The sequence below is a fragment of the Trichoplusia ni genome, chromosome 4 (assembly GCF_003590095.1).
Source record: "Trichoplusia ni isolate ovarian cell line Hi5 chromosome 4, tn1, whole genome shotgun sequence".
Lineage (NCBI taxonomy): Eukaryota > Metazoa > Arthropoda > Insecta > Lepidoptera > Noctuidae > Trichoplusia > Trichoplusia ni.
Window position 1 is genome coordinate 8,228,272 of NC_039481.1, and position 18,294 is coordinate 8,246,565.

The 18,294-nt window shown below is 35.5% G+C and overlaps 2 protein-coding genes across 2 annotated transcripts; both read left to right on the forward strand.

The window, feature by feature from the left end:
* The first annotated feature begins 751 nt into the window (after positions 1-751).
* LOC113493037 lies at positions 752-18,251 on the forward strand. The gene is made up of 16 exons (XM_026870818.1): positions 752-955; positions 4,994-5,234; positions 5,761-5,900; positions 7,001-7,144; positions 7,927-8,087; positions 10,661-10,802; positions 11,209-11,452; positions 11,624-11,757; positions 12,033-12,173; positions 12,429-12,565; positions 15,671-15,758; positions 16,188-16,277; positions 16,516-16,663; positions 16,997-17,130; positions 17,396-17,548; positions 18,019-18,251. Exons 1-16 carry the CDS (start codon positions 898-900, stop codon positions 18,168-18,170), a joined length of 2,307 nt encoding a protein of 768 aa, XP_026726619.1. The 5' UTR covers positions 752-897; the 3' UTR covers positions 18,171-18,251.
* LOC113492898 lies at positions 10,413-12,580 on the forward strand. Its single transcript, XM_026870614.1, has 5 exons — positions 10,413-10,802; positions 11,209-11,452; positions 11,624-11,757; positions 12,033-12,173; positions 12,429-12,580. The coding sequence occupies exons 1-5, from the start codon at positions 10,694-10,696 to the stop codon at positions 12,578-12,580; spliced, it is 780 nt and encodes a 259-aa protein (XP_026726415.1). The 5' UTR covers positions 10,413-10,693.
* Positions 18,252-18,294: the final 43 nt, after the last annotated feature.

Below are 18,294 nucleotides of genomic sequence, written 5' to 3' on the forward strand. Positions count from 1 at the left end.
ATGTTATTTTTCAAAATTTACATGCTTGTTTCGTTTAGGTACCTATATTTATTTTTCGAGAACATATAGAGTGGTGAAGGGTCGGGCGAATCAACGCTGTTTGTTAATTACTTAATTGACCTTCATTAAGTAGTCTGTACCTAAAACCTTTTGTATTTTGTTCATTTTTGGAAAGTTTATGTACATCATTTACTTAATTAGTACACTAAAGGTAAACAAAGTCGGTGTGTTTTTTGTCGAAAAACATAACTCAAACAAAACAACAATAAAGACTGCCAAATCATATACATACCTGCCCCGTTTTTTTCACATTTTCCATTGTATCTTCGCTCCTATTAGTCGCAGCATGATGGTTTATAGCCTAAAGCCTTCCTCCATTAATGGTCTATTTAAAGCAAAAAGATTTTTTCCAATTTGGACCAGTAGTTCCTGAGATTAGCGCGTTCAAACAAACAAACAAACTCTTCAGCTTTATATATTAGTATAGATTTAATATGCATTTGTACAAAAAGACATTACAAACAAATCTATGTTTAACTTCTCTTCGTATCTTCACCAATAGAGTATAAGCTTATCCTATGCTAAATTTGTAGTTTCTTATGTTCAGGTAACTATTATGTGACGTCCTTTAAAGCCTCCTGGTAAACCACAAATCCCACGAATGATTGATTTCAATAGTTGAAAAACTATGTACTTTAACATGTAATTACAAAAATCCAAAAGTCCAAATCCACGGGGTATTTCCCCAGTGCTTCCCGTGGTTGCCCAAGCGCGGCATCTCGGGGGCGGCGCGCGCGCAACTACAAATATCAGTTAATTCGTCGCCGGCGCACACTCGCGGGCACTCGGTCGCTGCAACCTCACCAATTACTGAACACCCTCTATAACTCGGACAATATGAAAGTGTTTTTAGTTCTCTCGTTAAGTGTTCTCAGTGTTTTTGCAAAAGTGACCCGTAAGTACTCGTTTTTAATTCTTATAACGTGTTTATTTCGTGGTCAAGATATTATGTCATTCTGTTCATTATATTATAACATACTGTATCACGGTATTCCGGTAACCTATTTCACTGTTAGACAAAGACCCCTTTCCGAACAAGGTTTCCGCCATGAATCCTAAACTGACTTTTGTAAAATTCAGTATCGCACTGTTTTCGACTGGAAACCGGCAAGCAGTGCTTAATAAAAATATAATTTTTGAACATGCAATTCTAATACTTGCACCGGTTTCGTATTATATTATGTAGAGATACCAAATGAAGTTATATCTGAAAAATATAACTAACCTCATTTGTGATATTAGGTTCTAACATTATTAAATTGTATAAAAACAGGGCCTCATTTAATGGAAATTAATTTCGATTGGTCCGTGACCACATCCTTAAATATTAAACAGGTCTATATAATTACCATAATCTAATAATTATAATAAATTAATAACATTTATGAATCATTCAATAAAGTAAGTAGTAAATACAATATCTTTATTTATCCCTTATCGAATTTATACTCATAAATCACGTTTTACAAAAGTTTACTCTGTCAATAAAAATAAAAAACTCATCATTCATCCAGACTGAGGTTCTAACAAACAGAAAAAATCAAAATAATTTCGAATTGAGAACCTTCAAATAGAAGGTATTTGAAGTCGGTTGAAAATTTACAGCAGACATATTCTTTCAATTTGTTGCTTAAATATCTAGATTGTAAACAAAGTACTCGCAGATCCGTTTTCTAAGTAAAAGACGTTTCGCTCTATTTCATGTCGGCGTAGTTTTCATAGATTGCCTTAACAACAGTTACCACATCTCAGTAACTGCAACTTCAACCACAGTTTATGTAAACAGAACCCAAATATTAAGTAGTTTTTTAATGTTCATTTATAAATGCTTCAATTTCTTGTACTGACAGCTTTATAAATTCATGAATGATTGAGTCCATGAGTTTTGATTTCATTAGGGATGGGAAATAAAGCAGCTGAAGATAGATCTCGATAGCGTGTAATTGGGGAGGCCTTTGTCCAGCAGTGGACGAATATGTGCTGGTGATGATGATGGGAAATAAAGTACTTAGATTTAACAGTAGAAGTCTACTGAATTGCAGTGAATCTGGTGTAGCTCAGCACGATATCCAAGTACAGCCGACTGGTATAGATTACCACGAAAACTATACTATGCACTGTAGTATATCGCTGGTTCGATCCCCGTGGGGCAAGAAGTTCTATGCTTGCTCTTCGTGCATGTGACTGAAACGTTTACGACGACCTCCCCGAAACAAGGATTAAATTGATAAAAAAAGAGCAAAGATTTATGTGGTTCAGACATAGCCATCAATAAGTAAATTCATTTGATTCTGTTTAAAGTTTTGTTGCTAAATGTACCTGCTTAATGATGGCTATACACAAACATGTTTAAAGTAATAAAACGTAATAGGTCTAATGTCATTTCCCGCTATGTTCATGCAGTGACATTTAGTTAAAGATGTTGTATTGTACTTTATACATTTAATTATTTCTGTAGCCGTCGTAGTCGATTGGCGAATTAATAATACCAGAATGTTAATGTTTCACTAGTGGGTCATTTTAATCAAATTTTAGTTTGTAAAAAGCAATGAATAGCTAAAGGGTGGAGACCTGGTGACCTGAAATACAGGCCAATAAAGCCTAGATTAGGCACCAGTCTCCCACAATATACTGTGTACTTTTATTTTTATGAGATTCTAAAATGTACATATATAATGTGTTTATATTGTGGTGAGAAAATAAACGTTTATTATAGCAATAATGTCAAAATCAAAGGTCGCAATGTGAATGCCGTTTTGACTACTTGCTAGACCTAAAACCGGTTAAAATTGGGTCCGATTGTTGCAAGACTAAGCACTGGATTTCTCCCTGTTTCTATACTGAAGATAACTTCGCTGTGTTGTAGTTATTGTCTAAAATGACAAATAAAATTAAAACAAAAGTATTTTCAGAATGCCAAACGTATGGAAAAATAATTTTCTCGTTATACTAACAAACAGGTCAAAAAAGAGACACAAGCATCCGATCCAAAAAAAAATATATATTCAAAATACGAAACGTATGTAAAATAAATATTTATATCTAGGCTTAAAATAGGTAATAATGAGGTCAAATGGCCGGTATATCTATACACAAATAACAACAAAAAACAAAACCGCAAGTTATTATGTCATATTGAAAGTACTTTCAATTGTGAACTGTCGATCCAATACTCCACTTACATACACTCTATATAATGTTAAATATTTACGAGAAATAGCCGCTAAGAAGACCAAATTATCATATGTGGGACACTCATGTTTAAGCATATAAAGACATATTGTTATAACACATTACGTGCGCACGCAATTTTATTAAAGCTTAATACATAGGTAATGCGTATGAGGTCTGATGGGAATATTTATATGAAATTTACTTTTTATTGATTCAAACAATAGGATGCTAAATTATTTGTAATGATGCTTTGGTAAATCGTACTGCGTAATTTTAAAAACAAGTGAAATGTGTGGTTCTAAATTGAGACTCATGTTATTTTCTCATTTATTTTTTATCACGTTCAATATTCAGTTATCATTTTCAAATTCAAATTCTACCTTTTAGATAGAAGTAGAATTCTCAAGACTTATAGATTTTTGTACACAGCCATTATTCTTCTGAAAATAATTAGGTACTACTACTGGGTATACTACTATCGGATGACTGAGAATTCAGACCAATAAATTAGTAAATTTTAAAATCAAACAAAAAATTGTTTGGCTTGGAAATCACCTTAACCGTAAAACCAGTTTAACTCTTCGTCTCTTCTATATATGAGGTGGAGAAAAAAAGTTTTGGGTTCCCTGAAACAAAAGGAAACCTTACCACTTTACATGTTCCTGTTATATTAATATATCTCGACAAGACCGAGAACAAGGAAGTGATCTAAATGTGTGATGAAGTTCATTAGCATCAGTAAAGCGAGGCGGAACCAAGGTACTGGGATACCACTAGAATGATAATTAACTGAGAGAGAACAAAGGTAGTCGTTTTAACATGCAAAGATTGATTTTAATGAAAAACTAAGACACGAAAAAACAGGAAACCAGAACCCAATTTAAAATATAAAAATACCACTCTTACGAATACATTTCTCCCACAAATATTTAAGGCACGTGCACAAAGACAGATTTAGGACAAGCATTTGTGGATCATACAAACCCTTGTCCTATGTGGGGATAGAACCGGCAACACAGTAGGTTTAGCGTGGTAACCTTTGGCTAAACGATTTCTATTGGAAATTTGCAATTCACCTGGAACTCTCATTCCTAGCTTAGGGATAAGTGACGATTTCTTATTTAGTTAATTCATTAATTAATTAACTTAATTGTTAGTCCCAATACCAAGTATGGTTCCCACAAACCTTCACGTCATTAATCCACAAACTCAGGCGTTAAATCACCTGTATGAAATTAACTGTACGCAAAGGAAATGCATCTAGCCCAAGGCTGTGCCCGTTCACCGTGGACCTTATAAAGTTTGGGGCTAACCTGTCAGTTACGATAATGTCGCTAAATAACTGACTATAGGCATCTCGGTCGAATGCACACACAAATTGTATGTTACAGCATCTGTTGCTAGGATATTCGTTAGCCTATTAAATGATGATGTCTCAATACTGGCTTTTTTGCAAGCTTCTGCAAATAATAGTTTTAGATCAATGTTTTGTTTGATTTTTATTTGATTTAAACTCCTACTGCGTGGGCTGGTTCCAAATGACCCTGATGGATTTGGGAGAGGAAGGGTGGAGGAAAATATATTATGTTTATTTCAAGATGTTTCTGAATTAAGTTAACTTGCGTATTTTGTATCCCCAACAGATAAAAAACTCTATCTTTGAGCAACTTTACTTTTCATTCAGATTGTTATGTCATCATTAGTTTTACTTTCCTATTTTGATCCAAATCTAATTTTTCCCATCTTCATTTGTCCACAGCTGATTACTTTCCAAAATGTAAGCGGAGCGATCCCCAACTGGACAAGTGTGTCCTGGACGCTATCGAAGGTATGAGGCCATACATCAAGCAAGGCATCCCGGAGGTGAACATCCCACCGCTGGACCCCTTCACCGTGCCGACCCTGAAGCTGGACAGGACCGCTCCCAACCTTAGGCTGAAAGCAACTGTGAAGCAAGCGAAGGCGTTCGGTGGCAGTGACTTCAAGATTGAAAAACTGAAGTAAGATTATTTTTTCCTCTCATGTTTTTTTTTTTGAAGTTACAATAAAGAATTTAATCCTTGTGTTCAGGAGGTTTAACGAACACTCAAGTCAGATGCACAAGTCTTGGTAATAATTAAAATATTTTTTCTAATACTACGTAATTTACGGTGCAAGGCGACGGCATATAACCCAGACCTAAACTTATATAAATTATCTTAAATAAATAGACACATTGGGTGGTCAAAAAATTAGTTATTCTAGACGTGATTTTTATTTATGGTTTGTTTTGATAAACATAGACATTACAAATAATGGTTTTGTTTCAAGAGTTATTTAGCTATGTCGCTTGAATTACAATGGGCTCATTATCTTTACCGAACAAGACGTATAAATAGACTATAAAGCATTATATTCCCACACAAGACGTGCTTACTTATAACTATACAAAATATTTGATGCATTCTGAATAGTAGAAACGTTTATCCTACCTAATACCTTCTTCATCATTTAGTGTATCCTAATCGTTCTCTTTCCTACTTCTAGATTTAACCTGAACAACAAGTACGTCGGGGAGATTAAGCTGGTGCTGCCCAAGTTGATGGTGACTGCCAACTACGACGTGAAGGGCTCCCGACTCCTGACCCTGGACATCAACGGCAAGGGACGCCTGCTTGGAAACTTCAGTAAGTAACAACTCATTGATCTTGACTTCAGTAATAATACACGAGAGTTAAACTTTTGGAAACAGATTATCCTAGTCTCTAGTTTGAAGCAAACATTATAGCGTTAAGTACACAACCACAGGCATTTAATTACCTTTTTCCTGTTAAGCTTATTATACGTTTTTCGTAATAAAAACTTTCTATTCTTACTACTTTACTAAAATTATCTGAAACTTACTGCCTTTTCAGTCTAATTTTATTTATTAGAGTAGATTTAATGAACAATTTCAATTGTACTTAGTGAAACGTCATTGAGTCAGGAACATCATCTTCTTTAACGGATTTAAGTAATTTTAATGTTTAATCGTGAAATTAAACTGTTAATGACCAAGTGCGTTAATTATATTGCATCAATTAAGTGGAAACCTTTGGGATTAAGTCAATGCATTACTAAGTACCTTGTCGGGATTCGTTTTTCAACAGATCAAATAATTTGACACCGATAAAGAGTAAACCACGATTTTTCTTAGTTTTATAGTTCTGTGTTAATCAAAACATCCGATACAATGTTTTACTTCTTCATTATGTAAGTGGGTGCCGTTTAATCCGCAGGTAGCAATTACCCAGATGCAACTGCCTCAATACATACATTGATTGCGAAAATGCATGCGATACCTAAATGGGCGAATATCTGGTTTCATCGAATCTAGACCACGAGGAAAACTTAACGGTCAAGCCTTACTGACTTGCAGATGTAATACGTAAATGACATAACATTTATAGGGACTAGGTTGCACTATAAGGTATTAAATTTTAGCATTGGAGACGAAGAATAAGATAATCGTATATCTGTATGTAATTATTTAGCTATCCTTTAGAGCAACTTACAGCAATATAGTTTAAAGATAGCTATTTAAACAGAGTTATAGCTATTTCTTATTCTTCTTCTAATTTCTTCTATCGCTCTATGAGATATAGAAGAAATGGTGGTTTCATGGCCTTTTCTTTGTTTTCCACGAATGTGTGTGTCACGATGTACCATCATTGTTTTATTAATTTAAATGTACAAGATAGATAGACCAATCAATATTATAAGTAACACTATAACTCTTTGTTTCCAGGTGGCATCATAGTCCATGCTAAGGGCAGTGCGAAGCCCATCACCAAAGACGGCGTGGAGTACCTTCAAGCTGACAAGATCATCACTAAAGTCAGGATCAATCATGCACAGGTGGAATTCGCTGATACCGAGAGACCATTGGCTGGTGAGTACCGACGTCAGAAAAAGTAGAGTAGGCTTTTGTCCTTTTTCAATAAGTGACATTTTAGCTTTGATGGAGTATTTTTGTGCTGCACTGAGCAAACAATTACTCTATAGCTTTGAAGGCAATTAAAATGTACAGCATTTATTCAGTTTTTGTTAAATCAGTTAGATTTCATAGATTCACAGTTTCATGTCATACATTTCTAGTAAAAGTGAAATATTAATTTATTTTAACTCAAAAGCTACAGATAAATACAGTCCTTTATAAAAGGTGTATAACAATTATAACAGATAACTAAATTAGATCATTTGCAACATAATTGTTGTAAATGATAAGTTGCAGTACGTTTGTTATTACTAAACGCTTACGACCTTCCACTCGCAATTGCAACAACAATTTAGTCTGCAAAACATTATGCCTAACTACAGCTGTGTCCTTAATCTTTAATTTCCTTTTGAAATCTTGTAACTGCTTATTGAGCCTACTGCTTGACAAAATCCGTCTATCATATTGAAAGATTCAGCAGTGATTATCATTCAAGAAGAACGTTTTCCTTCACTGTTATTCAATAATCTCTTGGAATAGTTGAAAAAGTACAAAAACCTTGAAAAATGTTCATAGCCAACATAGCCTTAACTTTTATCAAACTTATAAGTTTGGGCATGGAAGTCCATTTATAGATCAGCAAAGCTAGCGTGACCGTAAGGATTGAGAAGCCACATCAGATTTTTTAAATCTGATTTCATAGCGTAGGATTCACAACTTATCTTTATCTTCTACAGCCGCCTCTGCAGCGTCATTCTTCAACTCCAGCCCAGGAGTCGTCCTGGACATCCTTAACCCGTTGATTGAGGAGACCAGCGCTGCAGTGGTCAAAGCCTTCGTCAACAAGATCTTAGGGAGCATACCGATCAATGAAGTTTTGACAGAAGATGCGGCCGCCGCCTAATAGGTTAAAATGCCTCTTAAAATGATGTTACCGCCTTTGTGTAAAAGAGATGTGGTTGTACGTTGTGTGTTCTATCCTGCTTCCACAAATGCAGTAGCTACTTTAAGAGGTGGCGGTAGGCCTCCTGACGACACAATGGCGGGATCCAAATGATGTTTGTACAAATTCTTTTAAAAGCGTTGAATTTGGAACACTTTTTGCCATTTTGTCGTTTCGTTTTTATACGTCATATGTCGTGTGTGAGAAAAAAAAGAGTTTTGATTCGGGAAGTCGATTAAAAATGCTTTTGGGGACCATTGAAATAACGCAGAGGAAAATATATTTTTAGCAAAGGCCTTTAGTGTAATTTTTCGTAACTAAAGATACTTCTCGAAGTTCTGATGAAATTGTCCATTTAAATAGACGATATATTTATTACAAGGTGTTGTGACAAACTAATAAAAGTCTCCAACATTTCAACATGAATTAGCATTTGTTTCAAATAAATGACAAATATACTAGTTTGTCACCGGTATTATAACGTAATTATTACATTATGGGCTAATTATGCAATCTCTCACATGCGTTAAGTTAAGAAACATTAGATGTAAGTTAGTTATGCATATTTATTTAATCTTTCATAAACAAATCTAGTTTGTATTAAGTAGATCACTTTTACAGTCACATTAGCAAAGTTGGCGCAATACTGTTGTAGTTGAATTAATAATTATAATTATTAGATTTAAAAATCTAAAGACCCACGTTTTAAATGTCACTTCATTCATCAAATTTTATCAGAATCAATCCATACACTTTTATAGTTGTAAATTGCATTGCCATGGGGTTTGAAGTTACCCTGATGATTTCAGCCTGCTCGAATCGAGAAGTGTCTCAAATTGAGTTGCAAAAAGCCAACAGGAACGACAAACAAAGAAAAACGTGGGAAAACTGAATACTTTCCCGTCCATGGGGCCTATCGCCATGTCTTTAAGTAATACAATTGTAGTTGCGAAAGAGATGCCGCTCTACGCCGTGTATAACGCTGTCACGCTTCCACAACCATATCAATATTATTTAAACACATGATGGTACACCCTCAGTTGTATAAAGTAGGTTGAGTTAAATTGAGACAATAATTTTCTCTCAAGAGAATATAATACGCGTACCTGCTTTATTTCATAAAGGCTGTTAATTAGATTAAGGTTGTAAATTTAAAAATAATTTTAATGAATAAAGTATTAAGATAAAATATTGTCGTAGTTTTTCTTGTTTCCCTGAGGAATTTTGAAAGTGATTTTTAGTACTCCTGTTTCTTAAACGTGTTGACAATTTTATTTTTTGCCAGCTAATACTTTCAGGAGGTTGTGCTTAAACTCAAAATAACTAGAAAGATTTACCTAGAAGTAGAAACATACATATTAATTTTTGCTTTCGATAACTTTAACAAAGAATTTAGTTAGTTTTGTTAATTTTTCAACCTACTTCAAAAATGAGAAGGATATCATTTTTTTTTATGTTTGTTACCTCAGAACTTCGCACTGGAAATACCGATTTTGTTGTATTTAACGTAAAATCGAAAACTAAGGAGATAGTTTTTAGAAAATATTAGCAATTATTTCCAGACTAGTCCAAGAACACCCGCAACTACACTTTATATAATAGATCCAACAATTCTCACACAAATTAGCGCCAGGATTAAAAGTAATCGTTTGTGCATAATAAGGATGCCAGTGAGCGTCAAGACCTCAGCTGTCTCTGTCTGGTTTGAGGTCAGGGCTAACCGCCTCTCTTTCCTTATTTTATTTCCACCCGTAACATATACTTCCTGGGCACCTACCACCTCTTAATGCATGGCAATTGTAGCTGTGCAAGGGTGATGCCGCTCTACACCGTGGAATTTGCCATCTCGCTTCCGCAAATGAAATTGGATGACTTAAAGCTGGTTGGCCTCCTGACAATCTGTATGTAGAGCAATGTAAACAAAGATAAAGACTTATAAATGTTTGTTGTATTATAAAATGAATGTTTATGTTTTTAATCCAGTTTAAGAGATCAAGATTTCCATACTTTTGCAGGTTCAGTTGCTCATGGAGAATAAATTCAGGAAGGATGTTTTAAGATTGTTTAATTTGATTACTTAAATTAAAATATTTTGTTGTTCAGTACTTTTAATTCTACTGATGAATAGTTAAACTAGTTATAGTTTAACTATTCATCACTAAAAAAGCTACTATGCTTTTTTAAACAAACTGGATTAATATTGATCAGTTTAATAAATAAATAAAGAATTGTTTTAATTCGTTAATATATTTTGTCATTTTCTTTTTTAAGCAATGCCATGACTACCAGTTACTATTATCACAATTAAAATTAACCATTTTTTTACAACAGTAACAGGCGACTTTACCCTACAAGTTCATCTACCGACTTGTGTAATTAATGACCAACATAAAAGCATGTAGCAATGTTTATGTCTAGAAAATATTCACTATTTAGCCCTCAAAGCTGTTCCGAGGCTACTCCACATATGGCAAGTACGTACAATAGCAAAGGTAATATATAGGTAAAGTATTCATCCTATATCTTAGATAGGCGTGAGCTCTAAAGGGAAAAGGTTCGACATGGATCTGTTGAAGTTAATTTTAATATTGATAGTAATATGTGTGGACTGTGCGTTTGGGAGACGGTTGAACAGGAATGGGACTGAAGATGGAGATAGTAGTGAATTACGTAAGCTTTTATATTTATTTTTGAGAATTCTCGTTTAGGATAGTTCGTTAATGTGACTTTTTTGGGGGTTAATAGAACTATAGAAACAAGGGGAAGGTATTTCCACAAAAAAAGGAGGGAGTAATAGACCGGACAGTGTGTAAAAAATCAAAGAAAGCTCTTTGCCCTGCAGAGGGATAGCAACGGCTGAAAAAATAACTATTTGCTGTTTAAGGTTTGCTAATATTGACATTTTCTTTGTTTTACTTTCTACGTTTGAGTTGGTAAAGTCAAACTTGGTGAAGTACTTTGAGAAACTGTGCTGTCATCCTTACACAAAAAATTCAATATGGCATGTATGTATTTACCCGTGTCGCTGTCATTACTCTCAAGGAAGCTAATCAAAATTCCAAAACAACTTCTGCAGCCAAGTCAGTATGCCACTACTCGGACCCGAACGTAGCCGACTGCATCCAGCGGATCGCGGAGCAGGCTCGCCAGCTCCTCGCTCAAGGAGTGCCGTCCCTCAACATCCAGCCTCTGGAACCCCTCAAGATCCCCAGCATCAGGCTGCGGCAGCACAACATGCCGAAGAACCACTTCAAATATGACGCCTGGTTGACAGATGTCACTCTCGAAGGACTCACGAATTACACGTTTAATAAGTTGGAGTAAGTTCATTAAAGTTACTTATAAAATTGGTCCAATGCGTGATATACTTCATACCAAAGGCTCCATGGCCGCCTCTATTGCCGGTACCTTTATAACTCATTCTATTATGCCAATACAGAGTAGACCTAAGACCCTCTCTACTTGATATTAATTAGTCTTGTTGACTTCAGCGTGTACCCTGAAGAGTTGAAGGTGACAGCAAACATCAGCATCCCTCACCTAGTGATGTCGGGCGACTACGTCGTGCTCGGCGAGTTTCAAATGCTGCCCGTCGAGTCCACCGGCAAGATGGCTGCTAACTTCAGTGAGTTTCCTTTCTTTATCGATAGATGGCGCTAGTGTATCCCAGTACAGTCATTTTCATGAGTGTATTCCAACATGATTTTTGTAGAATGCTTTTTGGGTTAGAATGAATCCTTAATATTATAACAACCGATGATAATAATATATTCATTCAAAAGGATTTTTCACGTATGATTTTCTTAAAAAAGCTCATATTCAATTAATAAAACTCTTCTATTTCACTTCCTACTTTTTAATTTTATGAACATAGCTGTTATTTTTATTATTTGTGTTCAGCGTTATGCACGGCGGCGCTAGAAGCACTAGGGGCTAGAGTGCACAAGCGCATGGTGATCCGAGACGCATCTGTACACTTGCAGTGCACCGGCCCTCTCAAGGCCAGTCTGATGGAGGCACACTCAACTACGGGGGAAATGGGTAAGACCGACACCACATGTCGCACATCCTCTCTAAAACTAGATCCTCATCTCTCTATATCACCTCCTACCTTGCTACCTTTTCAGGTCAACCATGCATATGAATGTATTTTTTTTATTTGAGTGCGCGTAAAGTTTTATGATAAAGAGCTTAAGGGATGGCAATTGATTTAGATAAAAAATGAACTCCATTTATTGCTAACTTTTCTACTACTTGTAATCTTTGTGACTATTTAAGAGTTTATTTTACTTCCAGAAATGATAACAGACCACATCTCTCAGATGCACTCTACGGAGATCGCGAAGGAGGTCCAGCCGGCAGTGGAGACAGCCCTCGGGATGGTGCTCGAAGACATCTCCAATAAGTTCCTCAAGCACATCCGACCTGATATGGTATTTCCGAACTAAATGTTGCTCCTTTAGAATCTAGTCCATCCAAAGGTTGTAAAAGACCGCTTTTAGTTATAAGACCGCCCATTGTCGCGCTATGTAACTATGCATTTGTATAAAATCCTGTACTTGTGTGGTGTGTAATTAAGAGTATTCTATCTATTCTAACTATCTATCTAAGTCAGGCAAAGATCGGTTTGTGACTGAGAAAAGAGAAGATTATCGTTGATGGCGCTCACTACCGTGTATGTAGTGTGCTGTGCCGTTTTTACAGCTGTCATTCTTTAAGATTAAATGGTAGGCCCTCTAATAATAATTTATGAATGTTTTCTTACAGTTAATACTTTTTTATTGTAACTGAATAATAATTTATTTTGATATAAGAACTTATTTATTTAGTTTTTTTATAGGCTGTTTTCAAATGAGGTTGTAATTAAAGCTTTTGTCAAATACAAATCACTTTAACGTACCTACGTAGACACGTCATTCGTTTATTTGAGGTGATAGTTTGGAAAATGCTGTGTGTGTTTAGTATGTTTCATGCCTTTACGACATTCCATAAAAACATACCTATCTTGGTTTCATTAAAATCTAATTGTTTCTGTGTGCTTAACAGTTGCTTGTGTTTTGTTTTATTTTTTTTATATCAAAATGTAGTTTTGCATAAACACATATTTATTAGTCATATTGTAAGCTATGTATTTATGTATGTCACGTGTATTGTTGACATTTAATAAATTATTTGAACATAAGAACCTTTTATTACTGACTGATGCAATAAGGCTTATTACATGTTATGGTTGTTATAACTTCACGTTCTGATTAATATTTAGTTGTTATCATGACTATCATATTTCATGTTCACAACGGGTGCACTTTCGTTTATTAAAAGCAAGAGTTTAAACTGAGCCACGAAAACCTTAAACTTTCAACTGTTTTTTTCGTATATTTTGGCATGATATATAAACAATGAGTAGATACACAAATGCACAATTCAAAATCATGCAAAGATACTACCTAACTGACACCTAAGGAGTATATCAACAAAATGCTAAATCTTCAAGTTTAATCTGTAATTCATAGTTTTTTTGTTTATTCTACACATTATTATGAACAATGAGGCAAATATTTAACGCTTGTCTCGTTAATCTGATATTACTTAATTAGTGACCCCCAAATGAAATGCTTTCTTTACCTCACGGTGTTTTGACAAATTTTATTATTTGTCCTTAGCTAAATAGTATGGATTTAAATATACGATATGTTTCAACAAATAGGTTATTGTGTAAGTTGCCTAAAGTGTGCCAATGCGCACGCGCCGACTGGGCCACGCGGTCAGCCTCAATTACGTCACACCAAGTAAACCTTACGACACTCAATCAACAAGTTAACAAAACAAAATCAACCTTAATTTAAAGTAGTAAGTTTGAGATTTCATTGACGGTTTTAGCTTTGGTTTTTGGGTCAAAGACCCCCTGTTATGACGCCGCTTACTGCAAGTTGCATTGTCACTTAATTTATGATTGTTTGTTGAACGATGTCTAATTAGATTTGTTATATCTAACGGTATTACATTGGTTACAGTTCCGTTGTTAAACGTAATACAATAGTGAGGCATGATTTTTCATAAATGTATCTAATATATTTTTGTGGATACATGTTGTGTAGTGGCAATGGATCTCCTCATAGCTCCCTATGAGGAGAACTCGATCCTAGTGGGTTTTCAGGTGTGTATGTGTGTTGACGACCTCCGTGGTCGAGTGGCGTACGCACCGGTTTCAAGGTGTCGCTAGCTCTGAGGTCCCGGGTTCGATCCCCGGTTGAGTCAATGTATTCACATTTCTACATTGTCTCGGGTCTGGGTGTTTGTGGTACCTTCGTTGTATCTGAATTCCATAACACAAGTGCTTTAGCAACTTTCTTTGGGTTCAGAACAATGTATGTGATGTTGTCCGCATTTATTTATTTATTTATTTATTTGTAGTCTAATTAACTGAATGTTTGTGAGACTTCAGTGACTATTTTAACGTAATAATAATGGAATAGGAATTACATATAGGAATGGTTTATCACAGTTTTATCGCAAGAGGCCTTTTTATTATGAAACTAGCTGTTGCCCGCGACTTCGTTCCCGTGGGTAGAAGAAGATATAAGTTATGATTTATACCCGTCCTGTTTTTTTTCACATTTTCCATTGTATTTTCGCTCCTATTAGTCGCAGCGTGATGGTTTATAGCCTAAAGCCTTCCTCGATTAATGGTCTATTCAACACAAAAAGAATTTTTCAATTTGGACCAGTAGTTCCTGAGATTAGCGCGTTCAAACAAACAAACAAACAAACTCTTCAGCTTTATATATTAGTATAGATATAGATGATTTATACCCGTCCTGTTTTTTTCACATTTTCCATTGTATTTTCGCTCCTATTAGTCGCAGCGTGATGGTTTATAGCCTAAAGCCTTCCTCGATTAATGGTCTATTCAACACAAAAATAATTTTTCAATTTGGACCAGTAGTTCCTGAGATTAGCGCGTTCAAACAAACAAACAAACAAACTCTTCAGCTTTATATATTAGTATAGATATAGATGATTTATACCCGTCCTGTTTTTTTCACATTTTCCATTGTATTTTCGCTCCTATTAGTCGCAGCGTGATGGTTTATAGCCTAAAGCCTTCCTCGATTAATGGTCTATTCAACACAAAAAGAATTTTTCAATTTGGACCAGTAGTTCCTGAGATTAGCGCGTTCAAACAAACAAACTCTTCAGCTTTATATATTAGTATAGATAGATATACAATATTCAGGCGAATTTACTAAAACTAGGCATTCATCAGCCCAGTCTTTTTCTACACTGTGTTGAGCTTAAACAGGTGCTCAGGCATCATAGGCTGAGTAGATACTTAGCCTGGGAAAGGTCTTTTGCCTTATGATCGCTGATTTCTATGAGACTATTGCGTAACAGAATCTCTTGAAATCTCCATCTATCTATCCACGCGCCACCCTATCAGCGATGGTCACCTGATAACAGACAACGATTGACACACACCCTTATCATCACGTCCATTCATATATTTAAATTAGAGAAACTAATTGATCTTTTACTTTTTAATAGTGAGAAGTATAATGTGGTCGCTTTTGTTGTCCTTAGTGGTCGTGCAGAGTGCTGCCGGGTTTGACAAGGAATATGTCAATTGTGAGTATGCTTAACGTAGTATAAACTTACTTAGAGACTTTAAAGCTAGCTAACAATTAAAGTATTGATATGACATGTCACGAATAATGGATGTTACATGATAAAGTTAAAGGTAAAGAATCATAACCACACCATTTCAACGCCATTTTACTTACTTTTATAGGCAGTACTCGTATTTAAATCGGTCTTCTTAATTTTTTGATAATTTTGGTAGATTGTAAGTTGAAGGAAATTTCTTATTAAAGATGTTCAGTTAATAATAAATATTGCGTATTGTATTTTTGGCCAGAGAAACGCTCAAAATAAATATAATCATTGTTCAGCGGCTTTGCCAAAACAGCCTTCTTTACTATTTGTCTGCCTGAAATAGGTTTTTTGAAAATTCAAGTCTTAAAATGTAAGTCATATTTTATATTTTTATTGTTTCAGTTGGAAGCTTCGTGTGCCCTCGAGAGGAAAAAGCGCTTGGAGGATGTCTGAAAGATGCCTTGAACGCCTACATCCCACAACTAGCAACAGGTAGAAATACAAATATTTCTCTTTAACAAAATATCCGACGTGTGGTTGGAAACCTAATATCTATAACTTTTTTTGCAGTGTACGAGAGACTGTACTTGTCTATAAATAAATTATTAAGTTAAGATTAGCAGTAAAATCGGAATTTCTCTAAACAATTTCTCTTCAATTTCACTCTTACATACTTGTTTTTACGTCTTTTAAATAACAATGGTATGAAATAAAATTACGTGTGTCTTAGGAGTCCCTCAGTTCGGCGTCCCATCATGTGAGCCTATGGTGGTCCCCGCACTATCCATCCAGCAGTCCTCAGGAGCCCTGACTGTCATCTCCAGTTTCTCCAACGTCACTGTCAGAGGACCCTCCAAAATGAGGGTTCAGGATGTTAAGTAAGTACATGGTCTGTTTCTGATAGTTTCATTAATTTCATATTTTTTTGAGCTTTTAGGCATAGTTAGTTATTTGTTCCTGTTTGAAAATCAGTATTTTAAATGATAGGCTAAAACGTAATACGTTGGCTTTTACTATATCATTATTTTATTCTAAAATTACTGTTTGCAGTAAACGAAGAAAAGTTAAAAGACATCTTAGCCTCTAAGTGGGTTGATGTTTGTTGATTTTTTTATTGCCTAAATGATTTTTTTATTAAACACCTTTTCCTGGTGAAACGAACACAGCAAAATATACAGTTTGCTTATAGTTTTCTTTACATCGTTATCCAGGGTGGACTCAAAGAAGCACAAAGTGGTCGCCAAGCTGTACATCCCCGAGCTGAGGATGAAGGGGCACTACACGTTATCGGGACAGCTGCTCATGTTACCCATTGAGGGAGAGGGAGACTTCTCTGCTAAATATGGTGACTATCAAAGATTTTCATGAAACTCTCTAATAAAAAATGACTGACTGAGTTTTTGACTAAGTTTGAGACTGACTTCACAAAGGATGAAGACATTGGTCCGAAGTGGCCCTGGACATATAAGTGTTTAGTCTCATGTCAATATCCCCCAATCTTAATTGCCTATCAGCTGGGAACCAAACAGGTTACTTCATTAAGAGTTATTACGACTAAACACTCTCCAAAGAGGATTTCTCTCAACAACCCAACCTTTCCATCCATCCAGGTGACATAAGCGCGATAGTGACTATAGTCCTGGGTCGTGCCCCGCGCCACAACGACGTGGACGCGCTCACCTGCAAGCACCTGGACGTGAACTTCCACGTGGAGTCCGCCACCATGAAGCTGGAGAACCTGTTCGGTGGTGATGGGGATCTTAGTGAGTATTGAGATCTGCTGCTGTTCGATTCAGCTTTCTTTTATTTTGTAGACTCTGATTTATACAGTAAGCTAGTAAATATCTTTAAGTCTTAGTGCACGTTTTGACTGCATCACAAAAACGATAGACCATTAGTTACCAATATTAGCTCTCGAAACATTTTTGTTTGCTTGACTTTTGCTTTGTTTCTATGCTTTTCAAATAACCAAACTTTTGTCTAATTGACTGAGTGGCATTGTGGTCACCCAGTCAAAATCGCCCCAAAGTGTCGCGCAGTAAATTGGAGTGTAGACTGAAAAAGAATACTATACAGTTTTTGCCAATGTCATGCAGACAGATTTAAATTTATATAATCTTATAGCCTTCAAGAATCTCTAGTAACGAAAGCTAACTATTCATTTAATTTAAAATGCTGTGAACAAAATTACATTTAATGAGATCAATCTAAACTGAATATCACCTTTTTCCAGGTAACACAATAAACCAAGTCCTGAATGAGAACTGGAAGAAACTGACGGATGATCTCCAGGCTCCCATGGAGGAGGCTCTCAGGGACTTCCTCAAGCCACTCGCAGACCACACCTTCTCCACACTCAACGCTGATGATATACTGTCTTCATAGAACAAGGAACTTTGGAGGCTATGTGGCGAGTAAGGAATATTTTAACAGCATATAGTTAGGAGTTCACAAGGAAGTAGGTATAAGGAATTATTTATTAAACTGAGTTTTTTTTGTATTTGAGTTT

What these genes read in the sequence shown, in the direction of transcription:
- LOC113493037 (XM_026870818.1), top strand. Translation starts at nt 898, where the DNA reads ATGAAAGTGTTTTTAGTTCTCTCGTTAAGTGTTCTCAGTGTTTTTGCA. An exon ending in CTCAACTACGGGGGAAATGG is followed by an intron (nt 12,174 to 12,428) that starts GTAAGACCGACA and finishes TTTTACTTCCAG; the next exon opens with AAATGATAACAGACCACATC. An exon ending in AGCACATCCGACCTGATATG is followed by an intron (nt 12,566 to 15,670) that starts GTATTTCCGAAC and finishes ATCTTTTACTTT; the next exon opens with TTAATAGTGAGAAGTATAAT.
- LOC113492898 (XM_026870614.1), top strand. Translation starts at nt 10,694, where the DNA reads ATGGATCTGTTGAAGTTAATTTTAATATTGATAGTAATATGTGTGGAC. An exon ending in TACACGTTTAATAAGTTGGA is followed by an intron (nt 11,453 to 11,623) that starts GTAAGTTCATTA and finishes TGTTGACTTCAG; the next exon opens with CGTGTACCCTGAAGAGTTGA. An exon ending in CAAGATGGCTGCTAACTTCA is followed by an intron (nt 11,758 to 12,032) that starts GTGAGTTTCCTT and finishes ATTTGTGTTCAG; the next exon opens with CGTTATGCACGGCGGCGCTA.